Here is a 25,665-nt window from a genome sequence, read left to right as displayed (position 1 = left end):
TAGTAAGACAAGCAGACAAATGTCAGTGTGCTGGAAGAAGCAAAGACCACCAGCATTGAAGCAATGCTCCTATGCCACCATCTCCATTGGACTGGCCACATCATCCAAATACACGATCACCGTCTCCCAAAGCAGTTACTATACTCCCAACTCAAGAATGGAAAATGGAATGTTGGTGGACAAGAAAAGAAATTTAAAGCCAACCTTAAAAACTGTGGCATAGACACCAAGAACTGAGAAGCCCTGGTCCTTGAGCGCTCTAACTGGAAGTCAGCTGTGACCAGCAGTGCTACAGAATTCAAAGAATGGAGAACAAAAGGGAGGAACCTTTCCAAGAGGAAGGCACATCAAGCCAACCCTGACTGGGACCACCTTCTACCTGGGAACCGATGTCCACACTGTGGTATTATCCCCAGGTCAATGTGAGTAGTGTACTGTACCTCAACTCTTATCAAGAAAGGAATTCTCCCTGAGTAAAGTGGGAAAAGACAAAAACACAGTCCACCCCACCAAAACCTAAGCAAAAGCACCAGCCTCTCAACCAAGGGCAGCATTAGTGCTTTCACCTTTCTGTGGAATGGCCCTCAACTTATTCATGGGTCTTATCTAAATCCATAATTTTGACCTAAAATGTGCTTATATATGGGATTTATACATTATTCACATTCAACACCTAGTCCTTGCAAGCATTTTTTTGAAACCATGAGTTTCTTGCCTTGAGATCTTGGGGTTACGACTATAATCTGCCTCGTTTTCATTTAAAGTGCCCCAAAACGTAATAATAATATAGTAGAGTCTCGCTTATCCAACATAAACAGGTCAGCAGAAGTTTGGATAAGTGAAAATGTTGGATAATAAGGAGGGATTAAGGAAAAGCCTATTAAACGTCAAATTACACTATGATTTTATAAATTAAGCCCCAAAACATCATGTTTTTACAACAAATCGACAGAAAAGGCAGTTCAATACATGGCAACGTTATGCAATAATTACTGTATTTACAAATTTAGCACCAAAACATCGCAATGTATTGAAACAGCTGTGGATCCGGACGGGAGACAGACTGCATTGGATAATACAGAACATTGGATGAGCAAAGACTGGATAAGCGAGATTCTACTATAATAATACTAATAAAAACAACAACAATATCCTAGGCCCTTCGGAAGAGCGCAATATTCAGGGATGAATTCCAGACACTTGGACCTAATGTGTGCTGTGTTGCTATGTACATGTAAATAAATAATAATAATAATAATAATAATAATAATAATAATAATAAGTCTGTTTTTCTCTCTCAAAAGTGATTCAGGGAGGAAAGAGGAAGCCAATCACACAAAATGTGAAGATTCACATTCAACAAAAACATTACAACTACCCATGGAAAACTGTACAGGGGTTTCACTTTGAGCTAACTTTTATCATTTCTAACAATTTCAGAACAATGATATACATGCAACCTTGGGGGTTAAAAGAGTCTTCTTTCGAACGCCCTCTAAATGTAAAGGCTGTTATTGTACAAATCTAAATGTAAAGGCTTTAGCTAATGAAACTTGGCAGCACCTGATCCTTTCAAGAGAGGAAACTATGCCTGAACATTTTTTTCTTCCCCTTCTGCCATGAAAGAAATGTCTTCTTGACAGTTTACTCTTTTTTTAATGTATATCAACTTTAAAAGCAGATAAAACAAAATATCAATTTGTCAGAAATTGGGCAAGCATATTCTGTTCCTTGGGGGCTATTATTTCAGTACAGGAAAAGGATTATGACAGGTATTTGATTTCTAATGAGAGTAAATGGGGAAGTGATAGACTTGGGAATAGAATCAGACAGCCTCCAAAAGAGTCCAAGCCAAGTTAGTCCAGTGAGAACACCTATGATTAAAAAACACCAACTGCCTGAAAGAACTGTACCTAAATAATAAAATCAGTAAAAGTCGTTAAAATTAATTCATTAAAAAACAGAGAGAACTGACAATCTTAATAATCAGAAACCGCCTGCACAAAGAAATCAGTCTTTGGCTGATGGCAGAAAAATAACCAAAAATTGAAACCTCCATAACCTCAATAGGGAGATTATTCTAAATCCAGGTGTTTTGGACTTCAACTCCCACAATTCCTAACAGCCCACCGGTAAGCATGGGAAGCCTTTCTTCAGTCACTAAATCCATTTCTTCAGTCACTAAATCATTTTGATAAGAGGTGATTGGAAACTTCAACAGGAATATGGCACAAATAGCGTAAATGCTCTCAAATCTAGGGATAGTACAAATGTTCTCCTGCTTTTTTTTCTCTTCTAGGCTGCCACTGAAATTTGAGAGCACCAATTCATACTTGCTTGGCACCACCAAGTGGCAATAATATGGATCTGCAATGTTATTTACAGTTTCTACCACCATCACTTCAACATTTATACAATGCTTTCAATGCTGGCCATTTGCTGAAATAAAATATTCCCAATCCTTTCTATACTTAACATTAAGTCAATGAAATAAAATTGAAAGATGTGGCAGGAAAAGGGAAGAAAATAAGTCCCCCTTTATACAGGCTTTGAGATAAGAGAAAGAAGAAAGCAAGAATATATTTCTCTATCAAAAGGGGATAAAAGAAATAAAGCAATTTGAAACCCCATACATAATATGTTTGTGACATACTTTACTTAGGCAATCCCTCATAGACCAAGGATGATGGTCCTCCAAGTGCAGTGTCTTGGCAGTGGGTCCATAGATGGCTGTGAAGCCCTATTTTTGATCTGCATGTTCTGCAGTGAGGACATCGGTTTCCAGGTGGAAGGCGGTCCCGGCCAGGGTTGGCTTGATGCACCTTCCTCTTGGCACATTTCTCCCTTTCGCCCTCCATTCGTTCTTCTTCAAATTGTGCAGCACTGCTGGTCACAGCTGACCTCCAGTTAGAGTGCTCAAGGGCCAGGGCTTCCCAGTTCTCAGTGTCCATGCCACAGTTTTTAAGGTTGGCTTTAGGCCCATCTTTAAATCTCTTTTCCTGTCCACCAACATTCCATTTTCCATTCTTGAGTTAGGAGTATAGTAACTGCTTTGGGAAACAGTGATCGGGCATTTGGACAATGTGACCAGTCCAGCAGGGTTGATGGTGTAAGAGCATCGATTCAGTGCTGGTGGTCTTTGCTTTTTCCAGCACGTTGACATTTGTCTACCTGTCTTCCCAAGAGATTTGCAGGATTTTTTGGAGGCAACACTGATGGAATATTTCTAGGTGTTGAGTGTGATGTCTGTAGACAATTCACATTTCGCAGGCATATAACAGGGTTGGGAGGATAATAGCTTTATAAACAAGCACCTTGGCATCCCTATGGATGTCCTGGTCCTCAAACACTTTCTGCTTCATTCGGAAAAATGCTGCACTCGCAGAGCTCAGGAGTTTTTCACTTTTGTGGAGAGATGGCTGCCAAGGTAGTGGAAATGATCAACATTTTCTAATGTTACAGCATTAGAAAATGGTGTCACACTATTAGAGGCATCTTGATTACTAATAACGCAATATTATGAATTATGTTATAACATTGTTGCTATGTATCATCAGATTGACTCCAGAGAGGGTTTATTACTTTAATTTGTTATTGTCCCCACTTATATCGAAGGGCATTGCTTTAATAATACAAACAACTGGGAGGGGATATTTCAGCATGAATCATAATGACATAATGAGAAGGTGTGGAACAGCCAAGTTGCAAACTTCAGGTTTTAACTAAAATTCAAGAGAAAGAATTCTGCCAACCCTAGTGAAAAATTCAAATGACTTTGTTATCAAATACTCTCATGTCTTAGTACACCAGAAAGGTACTCTTCATGCAAAATGCCTAAATATCTCAGTGTCACCTTAGATCGAACACTAACATTTAGGAAATACTGCATGCACAAAGTAGCTGCATGCAATAACATCCTGCAGAAAATTAATAAGAATATCATCCCTGACCTTATTCTACTTAACTGCTGAGTATGCCTGCCCCACCTGGCATAAATCTGCCCACGTGAAGCAGGTGAATATAATATTGAACAAAACATGCAGAATAATCACAGGATGTCTCAAACCTACACTTGTTGATAAACTTCACAAGCTAGCTGACATTGCCCCCCACCCCCTCTAATGTGCAATGAGAAGTTGTTGCTAACTGTGAAATAAGGTTGAACACTGTGAAAGCCATCCACTGCATGGCTATCAGCCTCCTCCCAGTAGATTCAAATCAAGGAAAAGCTTCATGAGAATCACCACTCATCTTAATGTTCCCCCATCAACAGCAAGAGTATCCCTCTGGGCAGCTAAACCAGGAAATCCCAATTGGATGCCCCCCCCCCCCCATGAGGGTCCTCCTCCAGGGACAAACCAAGAATGGGCAACTTGGAAGCCCCTGAACAGACTCAGAAGTGGAGTGGGCAGATCAAAAGACAGCCTGGCAAAATGGCACTACCTAGAAGAATCCTCTGCCTTGTACGACTGTGGAGCTGAACAAACAACTCTGCATCTGTATGCTTGTTCACAATGACCTGCCTTATGTACAGAGGAAGAATGGTTTAAAGCTACAGACAATGCTGTAGCTGTTGCCCATTTTTGGTCAAAAAATATTTAGCCGCTTGTGCTCCTTTTATTTTTATCAGTTTTATACTTATTTGTGCAATGCTTTTGATACAAAATAAATAATAAATACAAAAAGCCACAGTGTTACCATCCCAGCATCCCAAACTAAACCCATGGCTTGTATTTTCTTCGTCCCTTGCATTGCCATAAGTAGTTTTCAGGCTTTCCTTCTACTTTTGATAAACCGAATCTCACCCAATGAGGCTAATCTGAATAACTTTGAAAACAGTCAACTTCAAAGGATAGTTTATGAGTGTTGTTGTTATAGTTGAGGGTCACCAAGTCACTTCCAATTTATGGCAAGCTCTATTACGGATTTTTCTTAGCAAGATCTGATTAGAGGGGCTGTATGATTATCCCAAGGTCACCCAGTGTTTTCCCATGCTGGAACACAGATTTTAATCCTGGTTTCCTGAGTTGTAGTCCAATGCAAAAACCACTACACCATAAAGTATAGTTAAAATTAATTTGAAACCTCACTTAACAGAACCTAAGTGAAACTTTCAAACTCCTTACTATGTCACTCCTTATTACACAGTCACTGAGAGGAAAGGTTACTCCTAGGCATACAGGCAAAAATCCTTCCGGAAAACAGCAATGCAAATATATTGCATCATTGTTATTTATTATGGGCTTAATTGGGTGGAAAGGTGCCAGGAACACTTATATTCTACACTACCGGAGGCATCTGGAAAGTCAGTTCCCTGGAACAAAATTTCTCAGCGCTCATTCATCACATGGCAAGGAAGAAATCAGACATAAGGCCTAATGATTGGGAAATGGCAATATAGATTGAAGGGTAAACATGTGTAAATTCTAAACCAGGCATGTTTTAGCAGTAGGATGAGCCCTGGTATTGTGTTTAAAAGAAAAGTATATGTATAAAAATTCAAGCTTTAGGGTGGGGAGTCATTATTTACTATTATTTACAAAATCCCTATTCAGTGACCAGGCTCACCGAAGGACTCCAGGAGCTGTAGTCCAAAAAACGAACATCTCCACGCCTGGAAAACATTCCAATGTCTATCAGCATGCAGATTATTTTTAAAAATATACTTGGTGGTAGGAAAATAGCTGTGAATACGTTTGATGGTAAGTGGGGGATAAAGACTTAATTTACATTGAAAAAAACTAATACAACAAAAAAATAAAGAATTAAGATCATACCTTGAACCCCTTCCAGGAGCAGATCCACTCCTTTCCTATAAAAACCATAAGCTGCCTCATAATCTTCCTCCTCCTCCTTCTTCAAGGCCAACTTTATCAGCTCCCCTGCTTTATCCAAGTAGTCTCGCCTGCCAAGCCTGGCCTTTAAACTCCCAGTAAACAGACCACGGCTTTCCCTCTCGCCATCAGGTTTGCTCCATTCATGATCCGAAATGGCAGAAGCCTGTGCTGGAGGATCAGCGGTAAAGCCGAGGCCGAGAGATCGACTTGGAGAATTCTGGTTAGATGCCATTCCATCATCTAGCTCAGCAAGAGAGTCCACATCCACAGTCAAAGATATCAAGTCACTGTCACTGGAGAAACCTTAAGTGGAATGGAAGAAAGGAATTGGGAGACATTAGGAATTCATCTAGTCCAATCTTATTAATTTATTAATTTATTAATTTATTTGCTACATTTATATACCACTTTTTGTCCCCCTGAGGGGACCCAAAGCTGTTTCTAACTTAACAATGGCAAAATTCAATGCCATACATACATGTGAACACCAACATAATAGCAAGACATAACATATAACTATAAATTAAAAACCTAACCATAATAAAACATAAACCATAGAAAACATTGTAGAAATAAAACATAAAGTTAAAATACTGATAATACAGTAATGTTTATATTAAAACCCAACCATTAAACAACTCCATTTTTAAAAAGCTATTAAAATCACACCATCCAAAAATCAAATCCGTAGTCATTCAATTGGTCCGTTCACAATTCCTTACTCTCTTATTGCACTAAAAATATTGATGTCTGAAAGCTTGGCCACATAACCAGGTTTTTACCTTCTTCCTGAAGGTCATAAGAGAGGAGGCTGCTCTAATTTCACTAGGGAGGGAATTACATAGCCAAGGGGCCACCACTGAGAAGGCCCTGTCTCCCGTCCCCACCAGACATGCTTGTGGAGGGGGTGGGACCAAGGGCAGGGCCTGCCCAGAAGATCTTAATCTCTGAGCGGAATCATAGAGGGAAATATGTTCGAACAGGTAAGCTGGGCTGGAACTGTTTAGAGTTTACCATTTTCTTACTCTGAGATAGTATCTCTTAAATCAGTGGTGATTCATATTTGACCTGTGGGCTGCATCTATGTACCACCCAAATCTGCATGCCCCAGCCACTGCCATCATCACCAAAAATGTTTTGAAACAGCAGACCTGTCCAAGAGCGGTTCTTGGTGGCAATACACTATGGGAGCAAATGGGGTAGGATCTTCTCTCCTGTAGCACCCTCTTTGCGGAATACCCTCTCATTAGAGACCTGATTTGTGCCAGCACTGCTGTCATTCTGGCACCAAGTCAAACCCACTAACATTTTTTAAGCTCCAAGTATTCAGATTTGCAATGAGTATTATTTATTTCTTTATTTATAACATTTATATTCCGCCTTTCTCACCCTGAAGGGGACTCAGTGAAGAGCACAACATACAAACGTCAGACATTCAGTGCTGAGACATGAATAAAGTATATGAATACATCAACATTAAAAATATTTTTTCTCAACATTAAAATATACTGTTTAAAAACATCCACATCTAGTTGGCATGGTAAGGTTTCCTATCGGTGCTTTATTGTGCTGTCCCGAAAGCTTGTTTCTCCTCATACAATTATTAAAATATGTATCCCTTCCTACTGAGAACCAGTAACTCCGCTAAGCCTTTTGGAATGGTTTAACCAAACTGCACGTCTATAATGGTTTACATTACGGTACAACCACCATATCCTTGATATTTTAAGATCAATTACTTATAAGAGGGCTGATGTTGTTTTAAAAATTGGACTTTAAATAGGTCAGCAGAAAATCTGCAGTCCAGAGCTCTCTCAAATGGAATAACAGAAGAACAGGCAGTCATCAACCCAAGAGCAAGTTTTTAAGTACCCGCTATCAAAAACATGCCCTCATATCATTTTTTAAAACCTTCTTTGTCATCCTTTCACTCACATCCATTGTCTAGATCCCTTTCATCACCCAGCTCCTTCAAGTCTCACTCCCACAACAGGCACCCTGTGAAGACCCACTGTTTCAGAGACGAAGGACATCAGTAACAAAACACCATTTCCGTGTAGGCGTCTTGTCAGTTACAGAACTGGCCTCCAGGTTACCTGCTTTGTCAAAAGAAACTCAGCTGCGTGGAGTGCAATTCAAGGTTTCAGCTAATCTCAGAAGCAATAAGAAATGCCACAGTTGCCCTGCTTGCATTAACACCAGAAGAAAGAAACAGTCAAGGACTTCCCAATTCATTCCATTTATTCTTACCTCCATATTCTGATTGGCTAAGTGTCACATCATCAAGGACGCCAACATCTTTCCGTGCTTCAAAAACAAAGAAGAGGAGGGGGGAAGGAGCATATGAGAAGAAAGTTGATGAATTTTTATATATGAAAACAAGTACAGAGATTGCACTAATTAAAGGAAGAAAGAACTTGGATAAAGAACTCATAGCAGCTCAGCATAAAAAAGGGAGGGAACATTTGTCAGAGGAGATACACACTTGGAGGTCTCTCATCCACAGGGCTGCCCTAAGTCAAAGAGGACTTGAAGGCAGAACAACAAACATACTTTTAAATTCAAGAAGTCCGCATTATCTGCACTCTAAAAGTCTAGCTAACTGAGAAGTCAGGAGCCTCCAAACTAATCTGTTCTTATCATATTACATGTTATTGTTAATGAAGCAACACATTTCCAAGCAATAAGGTTAAAACCATTAAGGACTGCAAAGAGAAATGCAATATAGGTACATTAATTCTTTCTGCCCTTTACTAACTTTTAGAGGAGCGAGAAGAGGTTTCCCGCCATGCCATGGCTAACAATTGACAATTCTACACTCTTTTTTTTTTTTTTTTTTGGCTGTGTCAGGAGCAACCTGAGAAACTGCAAGTCGCTTCTGGTGTGCGAGAATTGGCCGTCTGCAAGGACATTGCCCAGGGGACATCCAGATGTTTTGATGTTTTATCATCCTTGTGGGAGGCTTCTCTCATGTCTCCGCGTGAAGAGCTGGAGCTGACAGAGGGAGCTCACCTGTGCTCTCCCCAGATTCGAACCTGCGACATGTCAGTCTTCAGTCCTGCCAGCACAGGGGTTTAACCCACTGCACCACCGGAGGCTCCTGACAATTCTACTAAGAAGAGCAAAGTGAAGCCAACCTTATGGGGAAAAAAAACCTTAACAAAATATTTTATTAATGTTTACACATGTTCTAGTTTATTGTCTAATTTGGTTTATTACTACCTAGTCCCCATTTCAATGCTTAATTCTTCCATTACAAGTTTACTGTTATTATTGTGCATTCTTTTATATTATTCCTGATGTTGTTTGTTACTTTGTAAGGCATTGAATGTTTTCCTGTTTTTGTATTGTAAACCGCCCTGAGTCCCTTTTTGGGAGAGAGTTACCATTTAGAAATAAAGTTTTATTATGTTGTTGTTGTTGTTGTTGTTGAAAACTGCACGGCTGCCCCTCCATTTTTGTTAGGGTTAAAGGTGAATTCAAAAACACTTTTGTTTTACCTGAGGGAACATCTCTTTACAAATCTGTAGGTCCTCCAGCATGACTCAAAGGTCAACTTGTGGGGTGTAAAAAAATATGGGAATCAGCATGGTGCAGAGATCTGAGCACTGGAATAAGATTCTGGAGACCAAGTTTCAAATCCCTGCTCAGTCATGCCAATCCACTGGGTGACTTTTAGCAACACATTCTCCCAACCTCAGAAGAAGGACATTTTGCCAAGCAAGCCCCATGATAGGTTTACTTTTGGGTCAACAAAAGACAAACATATCTTAAAGGTATACAACAACAATATGAAGTGTTTGCGATACGGAAAGATATTGGAGTACTGTAAGTTGTAGTCTAAATATGCTCTATTTAAACTACAATCTTGTAACAAAATCTTTGTATGTTTCCTTGCAAAAGTCCCACTATTATTCAGTCGGCAAGAAGTGTACCACAGACTTATGTGAAGATCCTAGAAAACTCCTAGAGAAAAAAAATTGTCGGATGTGGGTAGGTGAAACCGTGGAGCCCAGTCCCATGGGTATAGGGGTTTGTACTGTATGCTTACATTTTATAACACATTAAAAGGCATTTTTCCAGTGTTCATAAAGTATATCAAGAAATATATATATCAATTTTAATGAAAATTAAAATAATTTCACAATCCAATACAGAATTAAGATGGTATGAAGTTAACAATAACAACATGAGCTAAACAGAACTTGACAAATCAACTCATTCTTTGGTGCTTTGTTTTGATTTATATTTTGTGATTGTTATAATTGGTTTTAGCTTTTACATTGATTCACATTTGTGTTTTTTTAAGATTACTAGGAAATGACAATAAATAAATGTCGTAAGTAAAGAAAAAGACACGCAGTACTAAAAGGCACCTTTTATAAATGCAGAACTCCATAAAAATAACTTGACTAAGTAACGTCAACATGTACTTTATCCCATATAGCAAAAGAACAGCATTTGTAGGAATTCTGAGAAACTTCTCATGCTTGCCTGAATCAGAAAATTGTAGACGAAATGCTAATGCTGCCATCTAGAGGAAATTAGGATGAAAATATAAATTTTTAATTTCTTGAGCATCCTACCACTCAACAGAGTTTTCTGAAGGGGAAAAAACTTGCAAAACTAGACAGATGCCAACCTTCAGAACTGCAGATAGATAAGCTGTCAGTCAAGGAATCCAAAAGAGGTTCTGCCGGGCCAATCAGCTCAGATCCATCATGTACCTCTCCATCCTTGAGAGAAACAGTGATAGAGAGAAATGATTAACTCACATTCATCAATTATTTCCTGTGAATTTGTTCATCTTTCATTTTAGGGCAGTGAACTACAAGAAAAGTGACCCACCAACTCTTTGAAAAGGATCCAAAACTCTAAAATCATCCCATTCAAAATCAAGCTCTGAACAAAACCAGGGGAGTCAGCATTATGCAAGTCAAAGCCAATGGGGAAGCTGCTTCAGGAGCACCTGGAGCTCCTATTTGAGGGATGTCATCTGTAATTTAATAGCCACAACTCAATGCTATGTAATCCTGGGATTTGTAGTTTGGAGAGAAGGCTCAAGATCCTGTGAAACTACAGCCCCATTGCATTGAACCAGGGGAGTTAAAGTGGATTCATTCTACAGTATAGATGAACCCCAAGGTTTTCTTTTCCATTGCAGAAAGGTTTGGTGTTCTAACACTTTTGTTTTTAAAGAAGGAATTCTAAGCAGGCAGTAACTGTAAATAAAGCCAAATTAAAAGAATGTACCTGTTGCTGCTGTGCATTGTATTCATCTACAAATACTTTTTTTGGTTTCAAGGTTTTGAAAATAGAGGTGCGCATAAGATTTAATGGCACATTAGACTTGAGTAAATATGAGTATATCACACCATGATTAGATCCAGTGGTGTGGTCTAAAGGTACACAGTGCAAATGTGTCTGAGAAAGTCTGGATCTGCTCAATGCCTAGATGGAAGGCCTCCTGGATACTCTATACAGACTCCATAAAATTCCACAGAAAAAATACAGAAGCAAACAAAGCTTCACCTCACTACCTCTGAGGATACTTGGCATAGATGCAGGTGAAACATCAGGAGAAAATACCTTTAGAACATGGCCATATAGCCCGAAAAAGCTTACAACAACCCAGAGCAAAGGAAGCTCCCTTCAACAAGAATTTGTTGTGATGTCTTCAATACAATATAATTAGGTAAAGGTTTCCTCTTGATATTAAGTCTAGTCGATTCCGACTCTGGGGAGTGGTGCTCATCTCCATTTCCAAGCCGAAGAGCTGGCATTGTCCATAGACACCTCCTAGGTCATGTGGCCGGCATGACTGCATGGAGTACTGTTATCTTCCTGTTGGAGTGTATGTTTTTTAACTGCTAGGTTGGCAGAAGCTGGGGCTAACAGTGGGAGCACACACCGCTCCCTGGATTTGAACCTACGACTGTTCAGTCAGCAAGTTCAGCAGTTTAACCCGCTGCACCACCAGGGACATAATTAGAGCCCTTTAAAGTCATGGGGATATGGAGCCTAAGATGGAATCTCAGACATTGGTGGAAGCAGGACTAGTAGCTAAACTAGAAACACTTCTTTCCTCGCATATACTAACAATTTATGGCAGGGAAGAACCAACAAAGGTATTTTGCCATACAAATCTGATAGTACTACAAGGCACCTAGCAGATGGTTACTGCTGCACATACTCATGTGAATTTTTATAAGCATTACAGCACATCATAGTACCATTTGAGTATTCTTTATCCAAAATGCTTAGGGGCAGAAGTGTTTTCTATTTAAGATTTTTTGCTGATTTTGGAATACCTGTATTTGCATACATACACAACGAGATCTCTTGAAGATGGGACCCTAGTCTAAACACAAAATTCATGCATGTTTTGTGTGTGTGTGTGTGTGTGTGTGTGTGTGAATATATATATATCATTTTCAATCATTTTGTGCATGAAAAAAGGTGTGTGTACCTTGGACCACCAAAAAGCAAAGGTGTCACTATTTCAGATACCAATGTGAACAAATTTGGATTTTGGAGTATGTTGTATTTCAGAATTCTGGACAAGGGATGCTCAACCCATACAGTCTTCTCCTGCTTCCAATACTTCCAATGAGTCACAGCCCAGAGGGAAAGGCCTACAGCATTAAGGACACTATTGCCCCAATTTTATCAAGAGACACTCCACCTGCTTAACTTTAGATGCATTTCCTAAGTGAATAGCAGGATGTAGGCAATTTTTTTTGTCGTGTCAGGAGTAACTTGAGAAACTGCAAGTCACTTCTGGTGTGAGAGAATTGGCCGTCTGCAAGGACGTTGCCCAGGGGACGCTTGGATGATTTTAATGTTTTTATCATCCTTGTGGGAGGCTTCTCTCATGTCCCCGTATTAGGAGCTGGAGCTGATAGAGGGAGCTCATCTGCACTCTCCCCGAATTCGAACCTGCAACCTGTCGGTCTTGAGTTCTGCCGGCACAGGGGTTTAACCCACTGCACCACTGGGGGCTCTTAGGATGTGGGCAATGGAAGTACAGAATTATCAATGTTGGCTTAGTTTTCTTTGCATTGTGTGTATATGTGCCATCAATTTGCCTGTCAACTTATTGCAGCTCCATGAAGTGCATTACAAGCCTCCTAATCCAGTCTTCAAACAACCCTGGGAGGCTAATCATTAGCAATCCCATTTATAGATGGAGAATGAAATCTAAAAGATGGGTGGCTACAAGCCTTAGGCATTTTCTAATAATCCATCATTACACCAGAGTTAACATTCACTTTTCTGATGTTTATGTCAAACAGTATGCCTATCAACTCTCATAAAGCAGCAACTCTCATAAAGCAGTATGAGGACTTTCCTCCTACTGCCAAGTGGCATCATTTAAGAGACACAGAGTGGCTCAGAAGTATTAACCTTAAAGAAATCTTCAAGCTGTTTGCTGTTATAGAGTGCTGGGATGTTGGCAGAAAACTGAAGCAAATCTTCTGCGCACTGTCTTCTCTCTTCAATCACGCTCTCTTCAAATCGCCCTGAAACATAAAAAGATCAACATTCTTAGAAATAATTGAGCTTTTTTTTTCTTTGTAGGACCCCCTACGAGAAGAAAGGCCTCTGTCTACGAAGTCACACAATTGCTTCAGGAGACAGCAGCAAGCTTCACACTTCCTGTTCTCAAATGTCCCCAGAATCTTATGTTCTGTGACTGAGTAACTGACACAACCTGGCAGCCACTAACAGAACCCAAGACTCCATCATTTTCGAGGAAATGCAACACAGCACTCTTGATTAGTCAAGGGACACTAACATATGTCAGTCAATGTCCACACATTAAATTATTTAGAGCTGGTCACGAGAATGTCCATAACATGTTCAGTTATAGATCTTCCTACACAGCTTAAGGGAAGGAATAAGATGTATATTATTGTTGTTGTTATCATTGCCACCACATATATTAGTGTATAAGTCGATCTCAAGAGCTGGTTTCAGAGTCAAAATTATGGATTTTGATATGATCTATGGACAATTTCAGAGATGGAAAACCAGCAGTGCTGACTTGGGGGGGAAGCTGTCCCTGGCCACCACCACTATTTCCCCACCCAGGCATTTCAAAAGACCCAATGTAGTGCCACAGCAAAGTGAGTAGAGGGGATCAGTGCTAATTTTAGGTTATTTGAGAATGCACTAAGCTCTTTCATCACTCTACTCAGACAAACGAAATGTACTTTTTTTGGTAAGTTAAGATACGATACTTATATTGACCCATGGATAAATCAACACAGGTTTTGTTGGCTGATTTTTGAACAAAATTTCTAGACTTATATAGGAGTATACACCATGCTATATATAAACCCTAGCACCAGCTACCCATCTAATACTAGTCAAGAGTCAAATGAGGGCACAGTAAGAAAATGCTAACTTGTTTTAAAAGCATTTCTTCCCCCAGGATTGTAAAGCATGTTAACAGTTAGGGAAAGCAATGAATTAAAACTATTTAAAAAAAACTGAAAATTAGGTGGGATTAACATTGCTCTGACAGTTATTTGTTGTTGTTGTTTATTCATTCAGTCGCTTCTGACTCTTTATGACCTCATGGACCAGTCCATGCCAGAGCTCCCTGTTGGCCGTGGCCACTCCCAGCTCCTTCAAGGTCAAGCCATTCACTTCAAGGATACCATCCATCCATCTTGCCCTTGGTCGGCCCCTCTTCCCTTTTCCTTCCATTTTCCCCAGCATCATTGTCTTCTCATTATGTGGCCAAAGTACTTTATCTTTGCCTCTAATGTCTTTCCCTCCAGTGACCAGCCGGGCATTATTTCCTGGAGTATGGACTGGTTTGATCTTTCTGCGGTCCAAGGCACTCTCAGAATTTTCCTCCAACACTACAATTCAAAATCTTCCTTCCCTCACCCTTCTTTATAGTCCAACTCTCACACCCATAGGTTACTATGAGAAATACAATTGCTTTAACTATGCAGATCTTCATTGTTTATTATTTAGGATGTTCATATGATAGGTCCACAATCTTTCTGGTATTCAATGTTGAGTGAAGGTTGCACATTTGGGTCATTTGTGCTCTTTTAAAAAAGTAAAGTTTTGGGGTTTACGGAGGCTTATCCTCTGAGATCTGGATTGTTCTGTGTTACAGTAGCTGAGATCTTGGCTATAATGTTATACTCTGAGTTGTTTTTAAGGATTATTTTTGAAACTTGCAATATAGAGTAGTAAACCTTCCTCAGCACAAAAGACCTTCTTTCTCTTATGTAGCATCCTCCAGATGTGGTAATTACAAATTCTCATCACTGCTCATAATGACTAGGGATGATAGGTGTTGTAACACACACATTTGGAGGACATTATGAACTCTGTGGACTCTAGTCTTGAGAATCTTCTGTGGAATATTATTACATTTTTGAAGCCTCCTAGAATGTTGATCAGGAAGCCAAACAGAAATTTAAAATATGAATTCAGACTGCATGTTATATCAATTTATGTGGGTATGAGTTTCAGCTGGTTCAATGATGCTTTCTTTTCTCCTTACACTCACCTTTCTACAGCCAGTATCATTAACTCTAGATTCATTAGCTTGGAGTTCCCATGCTCTGTGCCAATGTTTTTTCATTTTTAGTAGAGAGGATGGAAAAGTCCAAGCTAAATTCAAGAAAACATTATGAACTTTTCTCATCAAAGGATTTCATCCTGTTGTACATGGTGCTCTACTGTAACTTCAATGAATAACAAATATAACAGCTCATTATACTTCAAAGTGGGAACTGAAGAATTATTAGTTTTCCATCCTTTTGTGAGAGACGAAGACAGGCATGCAACCACAGTGAAGGTAATAGCAGTGTATAAATTCAAATTTCTTTGGTTGTTATGGGTTTGCTGAGGGGAAAATATTATGGTAAGAGCCAGAGAATCAAGGGCTGCTGGAAAAAGAATCCAAGCAAGGGAAACTTCAAGCAAGTTCCATCCAAATATTTGTTAAAACTCACATTTCACTTAGGTCTTCTGAATCCATCAGGCCTACTAAGCGACCACCTAGATCGCATGGGTTCACAATAAATCAGCAGTCCACTTGAAGGCACATTCACACATATCCTGCCTACCAGCAGCAGCATATTTGCTCCACTAGCTTGCAAGATGCCACCACCAATAGGCAGTGTCTCCTTCAGTTTCCTGCCACCCAATTCACATATTTTGTATTTAAAACAAACATACAGTATGAAGCTCACTCTGTTGTTCTCAATGTGCTGAGTACATAGCTTCCATTCATCAATGAGTTTATGACTGTCACTACAGTAAAGCAATCTTTTAAGGTAGAAAAGTGGTCCTCACTATGGTTTGTTAGCAGTTTGATATTTAGGAATCACATGTGGCACTAACAATAGTGTGTATGCCAGCTTCGAACAATAGCTTATGTCTATAATTGCCAACTCTTTGTAATAATCACAGGATGCCTCAAACCTACACCTGTTGATAAACTCTATAAGCTAGCTGGCATTGCTCCCCCCCCCCTCCCCAATGTGCAACAGGATGTCGGTGGTAACTGTGAAAGAAATAAGGTTGAACTCTGTGAAAGCCATCCACTGCATGGCTATCAGCCTCCTTCAAGCAGACTTAACTCAAGGGAAAGCTTCATAAGAACCACCACCACTCCTCTTAATGTTCCCCCATCAACAGCAAGAGTATCTCTCTGGGCAACTAAACCAGGAAATCCCAAATGGATGGCCCCCTACAAGGGTCTACCTCCAGGGGCAAACCAAGAATGGGCAACTTGGAAGTCCCTGAACAGACTCAGTAGTAAAGTGGGCAGATCAAAAGACAACCAGGCAAAATGACACTACCTAGAAGAATCCTCCACCTTGTGTTACTGTGAAACAGAACAAACAACTGTATGCTTGCCCACAATGCCACTTGTTCTGTGGTGGCCCCTCGACTATGGAACGCCCTTCCCATGGAGGTAAGATCAGCCCCCTCGCTGATGGTGTTCCGAAGAAGATTAAAAACCTCGATGTTCGGACAGGCATTTGGTTAATTCGGTGCAATGAATGTGATGATTAAAGGATTGGTAATATGGACGACGAAACTGGATCACGATTTTAGTCAGGAGATGCATTGGATTGTTATTGATGTACCAATATTGTGTATTATGTTTTTATGGTTTTAAATTGTATACTGTTGACTATTGTATTTGGTATTTTGTTGTAAACCGCGTTGAGTCGCCAGCTAGGCTGAGAAACAGCGGTATACAAGTACAGTAAATAAATAAATAAATAAATACTCCCTCTATTTTATTAGTTTTATACTTATTTATGCAATGCTCTTGACAGGGTAATCCAATTGTTAATTCAAACTAAAATATTAAGACTAAATTAATGGGAACTTGTTAAGTCAACATTTATATAAGTTAGAATGACTCAATGACTCTACACAGTATAATACAGTTGGAAGGAGTTGCAGTTATTCTAGATGCAATTAAAAGCTGAATTTAGGCCACAGGGACTCTACAAACTATGGTTTGGCATTAAGTAACCATAATAGGTACTCTACAGAGAAATACAGTAAGAACTTTTCCCCCTTTATTTATGGAGGATAAGTTCCTGACTAGCCTGCAATTACCTGAAACCACAGATATGAACATCATTACATTATATCTCACTTCCAGTATCACCATTTCACAGAACTGTGTTGGAGGATCTAGAGATTCCAAGGAAGGATCATCTCTAGGAATTTGCTATGTGCTCCAATATAACTCTGTGGTAACTTCCACAGGAAGCACACCGTACAATCACCTGAAGGACCTAACAAATTCCTAGAGAAACAATTTTCCCCTGGATACAGATATGTGAAATTATATGGAGTATGTGGATTCCATGGTTACAAGGGTCATGTGTCCCATATCTCTAGCAGCTCCAGGATTGGGAGAAAAAGTATAGCACCAAAAGAGGCTACAACCACAACTTGGGGAATAGTTTCATATACTTTTCTAATAACACAGATTAAGAAAGACCAGCAAGAAAATGCGACAAGTGTTGTGCATCTCTGTTCAGGAGTCTTATCACTCCATCCGATTCCCAATCCCACACTCTCAGTTTTCCACTCCCTTGACTTGACAGTAAAGTAGGCATTCTGTCAGTCTTCATTAGGCCATTTTCAATATACATTTCCTCCCACATCCAGCTATTTGTTTCTAAAGATCTTTTTGTTGTACTTCTGCAAATAGATCTGTTGATAACTCACTGCTATGTGTGGGTAGTTAATAAGCAGCAGCCCTGGCTGCCAAAACATGGGCAATGAAGGAAATGAGTGCTTTTTCAGAAGGAGTATGTACCTTATTGTCTGAATAATGGAGAAAACATATTTGTAAAAAACTTCAAGTACACGCATTAGAAAGGTAAGTAAGTATATATTAGTACATCACCGAGAGGCAAGAATACTCATTACAGCCCTGATAAAAACAATTAGACAGAGTGATTGGTATGTACCAAGGTCACTCAATCACACGGCTGAATGAGCTTTTGAACCCAGTGCCTAACCAATCAAACACAATAGTTCATAATTTCTAACATGACTATTGTTCTGCTATGTAATAAATGAAATAGCTCCCGGCCATTTTAAAAAAAGGTTGGGCGCTAAAACAAGCCCGCTCTAGATATCGAGAGACAACCTCCCCCACACAAGTTGCTAGGTGTGACGCCTGAGCTTGGAAAAACTGGTGGATTCAAGAAATTTTTGTTCAAAAAGTAACCTGGGTAGGGTTAGCATTGAGACGTGCAAATCCAGGGTCAGTCAGAAAAAATACACAGATATCACCATGGAAATTAAAACGCAAGCTAAACATATGTGAACAGCGTGATTTAGCTCTCAAAATAGTCCATTCTAGGATGCATCAACAGAAATAGTCACTGTACCATTCTATTCTAGCTTGGTAAGACTTCATTTGAGTAGAGTTCTGGACACTACAAGAAAGGTATTGAAAGGCTGGACTGTATCAAGAGATGGTTGAGAACACAGTAAAGGGTCTGGAAACCAATGCTTTCAGAGAGCATCTTAAGAAACTGAGTATGTTTAGCCTATAGAAGAAAAAATTGGGAAGTGATATGATAACACAGTGGAATTGGGGGGAGGGGGGGGAATCAGTTTTAAAATTAATTTTAATTATATTTCTTATGTTTTAATTTTATTTTTAACCAGACACACAATACTATTTAATTGTTTTTGTTTTTTAATGTTTGTATTTGCTTTGTTTGAAATTGATCAAAGTGTGTGATTGCTAGCTACCTTCAGTCCCCTCGGAGAGAAAGGCAGGGTTTAAATAAAATAAAGTTTTAAAAAATCTTAGTGTCTTATTTTTGAGCCTGTTCCTTTGAGGCGCTGATTCAGAAAATTGTATTGGATAGACCGTGTCAGCTTTAGTTTCTTAGATATGGTTATGGTGACTGGAATATGGCATATGTTCTTTATTTCAAAAACTAAAGCTGATAAGGAGAAACTGGTGCCATTTTTTGGAATTGGCAAGTCAACCATACCCAGAAACAGGTCTAACATTTGAGGAACCAAAATGTGTGTTGCCCAGTGTAATCTTTAAATATGTGATGGAATGTCATGTAGAAGAAGGAGCCAGCTTGGGTTCTACTGCTCCAGAGGACATCAACCATTGGTTTAAATTGCAGGCCAACAGATCCCATCTAAACATCAGGAAATATGTCTGATGTCAAAAACTCTTCCACAGTAGAACGAACTTCTTTGAAGGCTCTCCTTCTTTGGAGATCTTTAGTGAGGATCTCCACTGAGATCTTGAGAGTGCTTAACTATGTATTGAACTAGATGGCCTTTACAGTTCCTTTGAAGTGAATCATTCTATGATTCTATGATAGCACAGCGCTGATGGTCAACAATCTGCGTGATGTCTCCTACAATTCAATGAAAAGGACAAAGAATGCCTTGAGACTGAAAGCTGTGAATGCTAACAATCAACAAGAGTTGTTGTTGTTGTTATAATGGAATTGTGCAGCTATTCACCTTTTTTTCCTTAATGTTTTTTTTTTTCTAATAAGGGACCATATGAAGAAGTTTGGAAAACGTGGAAAGAGAGCTAGAAACTGGTTTTAACATGTCTATCTGGAAAATTTAGTGAATGCAACTGCACAATAAAAACCCACTTCTGAAAGCACCCACAAACAAAAAGACACTCAATGGGGTGATAAAAAGTACAGCTGCAGCCTATAACTAGTAAAGAAGAAAAGGATAAGGACACACTAAATAGGATAAGGAGACAGTGTTTTGAAAGAAAGAAGTAAATTTGCAACAAAAAATTAGAAGGTGCAATGCAAGTTCCAACCAGCCATGCCATTGTTGGGTATAGTCCATATTCACAATTTTTCTATTTTGGCATTCTGTGGCGACTGAGCATACCGTGTCCCTGCTCTGCTGTTTTAGGTTCTTCCCAAAACTTTACATTTATTTTATTTTATACTTCAGTAAATGTTGTGGTTCCCACATGCCAGCTAATATCTCCCTGTTGTGTATGGAAAAATTTGGCAATATAGGACAATACACTGAATTCACTCTTTCTACACAGAATAATGAAAAAGACTTGAATTGCCTTCCATACTATAGTCTATCTTTTTAAGCCAGGATAAATTGACTTACATATTCAACGAGAGTCACCAAAATACCAAAATAAATTTTAAAAATTAATTCATCACACATTAGAAGCCAGCATTGAAAAGGTGGACTTAAAAATAATTTTAAAACTTGGAAATGCTATCACTAAGCAACTCAACTTTTAAAAAGCATATTTTCTTAGTCCTAGTTTTGAAATGGACTTTCAGTGTAAAAAATTTTAAGGCAATGATATATAGCAGAGACGAAAATCTGGTTCGCAAGCCTCCTTCCTCTTTATTTATTTATTTTATTTCCGCTCCTTTCATGCCACCTGCCACTCCTTCTCTGTCGCTGACCATGGCATATGTTCTGTATCAGAAACTAGAGCTGATGTTGTCTATCCAATGCAATTTTCTGAATCAGTACCCCAAACCAAATCTAAATTTGACCAAAAACTGATCGGTAACTCTTTTGGTACAAATGTTGGAGACTGGTCCATGGTCAAGTAGTCCCTGGTCAAGTGGTCTCCGATCAAAGTGGTCCCTGGTCAATGCGGTCCCTGATCAAAGTGGTCCCGGGTCCAAAAAAGATTGGGAACCACTGATATAAAGTAAACACAATTATCTGTGAATAGGTCTCATTTATGTCAATGAAAGGAGCCCCCGGTGGCACAATGGGTTAAACATTTATCCCAGTGGAACTGCTGACCAAAAGGTCGGTGGTTCAAATCTGGGGAGCGGGTGAGCTCCCATCAGTCAGCTCCAGCTTCTCATGCAGGGACATGAGAGAAGCCTCCCACAAGATGGTAAAACATCCAGGTGTCCCCTGGGAAACGTCCTTGCAGACGGCCAATTCTCTCACACCAGAAGCAACTTGCATTTTTTCAAGTTCCTCCTGACACAAACAAATCTCAGTGAAACACACTTCTATTTATTGAATGATTTACTTACTTATTTACTTATTTATCTATTTACTTACTTGTTTATTTTTTTTATCTCACCTAAATATGCAAAGGATTGTACTTAAGGTATACAGAAGGAAGAATTTCCTAATCGATGTTTTTGTTTTTGTTTTTACTCACTTATGTTAAAAACAAATCTCTTGAGAGTATGGAACAAAGGTTTTGCTCGTTGTGTTTTCAGATCAGAGAACAATGATAGTCAGTTAAGTCTCTTTAATTCTTCTACTCGAAATGCATAAAATGTTTCAGTCTTGCCATCTTCTTTCCAAATAGTCATTACCTCTTTTATTGCACTATTACTTTTGACAAGTGTTACTCCTGATGCACACCATTGTAAATGCAAGCCACGGTAATAACACAGTGTTTTTACAATCTCTAGTTCAACAGATTTGTTAAATAATACATCCTTTGAGCACATTCTCCCCAGAATTCTGAAGTTGTCTATGCAATTTAATAAAATTAACGAGACCAAAAAAGGTGATGGTCTCAAGAGGAAAAAAAATAAAACTGCTTTATCACTAATGGATTCTTACACAGAACAACTCTGAAGGAAAATATAATGAACTAGTAGAATACTTTGCAGCATGAAGTGCTCTATCCTAGTCCTCCCACCTCACCTGCAATCTAACTATTCTATTTTACTCCACCTCACATGGTTACACTGCAGTCTATCCCCCCTAAGCATGTTTGGTTCCCAACGCAACTCTTTGGTATGAAGTGAGATAATTTAATGGTGTTTGGTCATATCTGCCATTTTATGTAACTGTGCTCTGGCCAGGAAGGCATCCCCTATGGATACAGAGGACTTACTATGTTATTCTTTTTACTGTTCAAAATAAGCTTACTGAAGATATAAGGATAATCAGGAAAAGGATTCCAGATTTTACACAAAAATCATATTATGTAAAAGGTTCCAGAACAGATCCCTCATGTAATACAAGGGCATACTGTAGTTCTTCCATGCGGAGTATACATTAGGGGTGTGCAAAATTTCATTTGTGCCTTATTTGTATGTATTTTGCAAGATTCGTACATACGACTCATATTAAGAAACAGGAGGGGCACCTATGCAAAAAACAAGATTCAAAACACTGATCTGTGACTTTCAGAACAGTTATGTAGGTCTCATAAATGGTTCCAGATCTCTGTCGTGGATGCCGCATCTCCCCCAAAAGGGCTGAGTTTGGTTCTCTCAAAGGGCCCTGAAGATGGAGAGGACAGAGTGGAGGGAGAAACCCCGCTCTTTCTCCAATGGGGGCAGCAAGTGGGGCTCGGGGTGGACAGGAGGGAAAGAGGAAGGGATGAATGCCTGGCTGGATGGCCAGGCAAAGAAGAAGCCCCCCCCCCCCCCCGGCACATGGTCGGCCCAGAGAGAGACAGGTAGAGACCACACTCACATTGAGGCTCTAACATGGGAAGAAAGCAGAATTCTGGGAAATGAAGTTTTGGGTGGAGCCTATTGAATTCTCTTTTGTGGAAGAAGATTCTTGTTCTTCCTTTTTTGTTGCCATCTTTTATTTCTTTGCATTGATTATTATATTAGTTCTCCTCTCTGTGCACACCTCATGAACAGTTGCATTCAGAGTTCTGACTATTTCTGTCACCTTTCATTTTTGCCTTGAATATTTTCATCTGTCATTCATTTAGACTTCTCTTTCTTTTTTGGCTCTAGGTAGTGATTTTTTTTCTTTTTGCATTCCTTCCTGGCAATGTCCCTGGCTTCAGCACCGAGGTCTAGTGGCTCCTGGTCAATTAGGCTTAATAATGCAAATCTATTTTCACGTTCCCTTTAAATTCTATGGGTATTCAAAATTAGAGTTGGTTTACAGTTTTCTGTAGCTTTACTCTAATATTTGATATTAGCAGTCCCTGCTATGTGCCGCAATCTGCTCCTAGTCTTGTTTTTGCAGAAAGAATGGAGATTCTCTGTCTTCTGCATCCAGTTATATAGTCCGATTGATTTCTACATTGGCAATCAGAAGATGTCACTTGAAGGATGTGGTTGCAATAAACTAGCTGTGGGCCGAGCAAAATTCAGTCAGTTGGTCTCCTGCTTCCTTTCTTGATCCCTAACCAAACTTTTCTACAATCTTTCATTCTGCTCTGTTTCTTGTTTTTGCATTCCAATCACCTATGATTAACAAACAAATCTGTTTTGATGCATGATCAGTTTCCTGAAAGCCTCTGAAGTTTCCTGAAAGCCAAAATAAAATCTTTATATTTATTTTTTGTTCCCCTTTAGTTGGATTAAGTCCGTTTTTTTACCTGATTTGGTCAGACCTTGCATGATATGCTTTGATTGCTTTTGCTATATCTCTCCTTGCTGTGAATACCACACTATTTCTTCTAAGGTTTTTATTGCCTGAATGAAATATTGTGTGATCATCTGTCTCAAAATGTTCCATTCCTATCCACTTTATCTCAGTCATCCAAGTATTGCCATGTTTATTCTTCCATGTCTTGTTTTATTATGTCTAGCTTCCCTGACTCTCACTTCTCACATTCTTTATTTCCATAATGTGTGTTGTGCAGCTTTGAACCTTCCTTTCACCTCTCAGCATAAAGACAAATGAACATACTTTTGATCTGGGTCCAGTTGCACCAATACTGAGAGAGAGTGATCAATACCAGTGGTAACAAAGGCTCTATCTACTCTGCCATATATACCAGGATCTGATCTCATATTACATGATTATCCCAAATTATCTGACAGTGTAGACTCATATAAGCCAGTTCAAAGCAGATAATCTGTGATCAGATTCTGGGATATAGGACCATGTAGATCCAGCTAAAACTGCAACTAGACCTAAGAGACAGCAGAGGGAGGCAGAAACAGCAGGCAGCAATAATGCAGCTTAGCAAATGGCAAGGTAGGCAGCCACCTACATCTGAAGAACAAATACCTTGCAAAGGGTATACTAAACCCTTGTAGGAGATGTATCAGAGACTATGGCATGGCAAATTGCAATACCTCCTGTAACCGCTATGTTCTGGCCCCTGCTACATTGGGGACAGCTAAACCACAATAGCTTTTATAAGAACTATATCTAGAACCCGGTTGAGTGACTTCATGTCCTGGACAATAAAAAGAGGAAACCTATAACAGGGAAAGCTCTGAGGATTTGTCAGCCTAGTGAGCTGCCATACTTAAGGCTGCCCATTTCCTTGGTAATTTAGGCTTGGTGCATGAGGTATATCTAGGAATGCATAATCCTTCATTCTGTACTTATTAAAGACAGTGGAGCTCTATCTGTCCTTTATTAGACTCCCTAATCCCCTTTTTCTGTGTTGAAACCATTCTCCTCGCCCTGCTTTTCTTCACAGCTTATCTTGTGATAAGGAGCTGGGATCATTATTTACTGATTATCTTCATAGCTATAATTAATTCTCTCACTCTTTAGAGACTAACCTTAGTAGGATCATGTAACTTAAAGAGGTTAAAACAGGATTAAACATTTCCTGCTGACATTCTCAATTATCATTCAAGGAGCAAGATGCCAGCCAAGACAATCCGAAAGAACAACAAAGATACAGCCTTCCCCATCCGGGACCAACTGCCAGGTGAGCTGACCAAGAAGTCACTGAATGAGCTTACATCAGTAAGGAAGCAGAAAGCTGCTGAGAAATGCAAGATATCCCCAAGAAGGAATTTAACAAGGAAAGAGCAACATCATTCAACAGATAACTTGGAGCCAGATATTAAAGCTGCAAGTTTCAGCACAGGTCTTCTTCTATTCCAGTGTTTCTCAACTTTCCTAATGCTACGACCCCTTAATACAGTTCTTCATGTTATGATGACCTCCAACCATAAAATCATTTTCATTGCTACTTCATAACTGCAATTTTGCTACTGGCATGAATCATAATGTAAATATCTGATACGCCGGATGTATTTTCATTCACGGGACCAAATTTGGCACAAATGCCCGATATGCCCAAATTTCAATACTGGTGAGGTTGAGGAGGGATTGATTTTGTCATTTGGGAGTTGTAGTTGCTGCGATTTATAGTTAACCTACAATCAAAGAGCATTCTAAACTCCACCAACAATGCAATTGAACCAAATTTGGCACACATGACCAACAGAAAATATTGGAAGGGTTTGGTGGGCGCTGACCTTGAGTTTTGGAGCTGTAGTTCACCTACATCCAGAGAGGACTGTGGACTAAAACAATGATGGATCTGGATCAAACTTGGCATGAATACTCAATATACCCAAATGTTAACACTGGTGGAGTTTGGGAGAAATAGATCTTGACAGTTGGG

The 25,665-nt window shown here is 39.4% G+C and overlaps 1 protein-coding gene across 2 annotated transcripts in view; it reads right to left on the bottom strand.

The window, feature by feature from the left end:
* Nucleotides 1-25,665, bottom strand: part of RPS6KC1 (ribosomal protein S6 kinase C1) — a 122,797-nt gene that overhangs the window by 78,625 nt on the left and 18,507 nt on the right. For both annotated transcript variants that reach the window (XM_060754289.2, XM_060754290.2), the window contains 4 exons: nt 13,245-13,360; nt 10,480-10,573; nt 8,088-8,144; nt 5,778-6,140 (listed from right to left, as the gene is read on the bottom strand). In XM_060754289.2, coding sequence (XP_060610272.2) covers nt 5,778-6,140; nt 8,088-8,144; nt 10,480-10,573; nt 13,245-13,360 — 630 coding nt within the window. The remainder of the gene's footprint in view (nt 1-5,777; nt 6,141-8,087; nt 8,145-10,479; nt 10,574-13,244; nt 13,361-25,665) is intronic.

This window comes from Anolis sagrei, chromosome 1, assembly GCF_037176765.1.
Source record: "Anolis sagrei isolate rAnoSag1 chromosome 1, rAnoSag1.mat, whole genome shotgun sequence".
Taxonomy (NCBI): domain Eukaryota; kingdom Metazoa; phylum Chordata; class Lepidosauria; order Squamata; family Dactyloidae; genus Anolis; species Anolis sagrei.
Note: the sequence above shows the minus strand (reverse complement) of the source record. Positions and strands in the feature narration are given on the sequence as shown.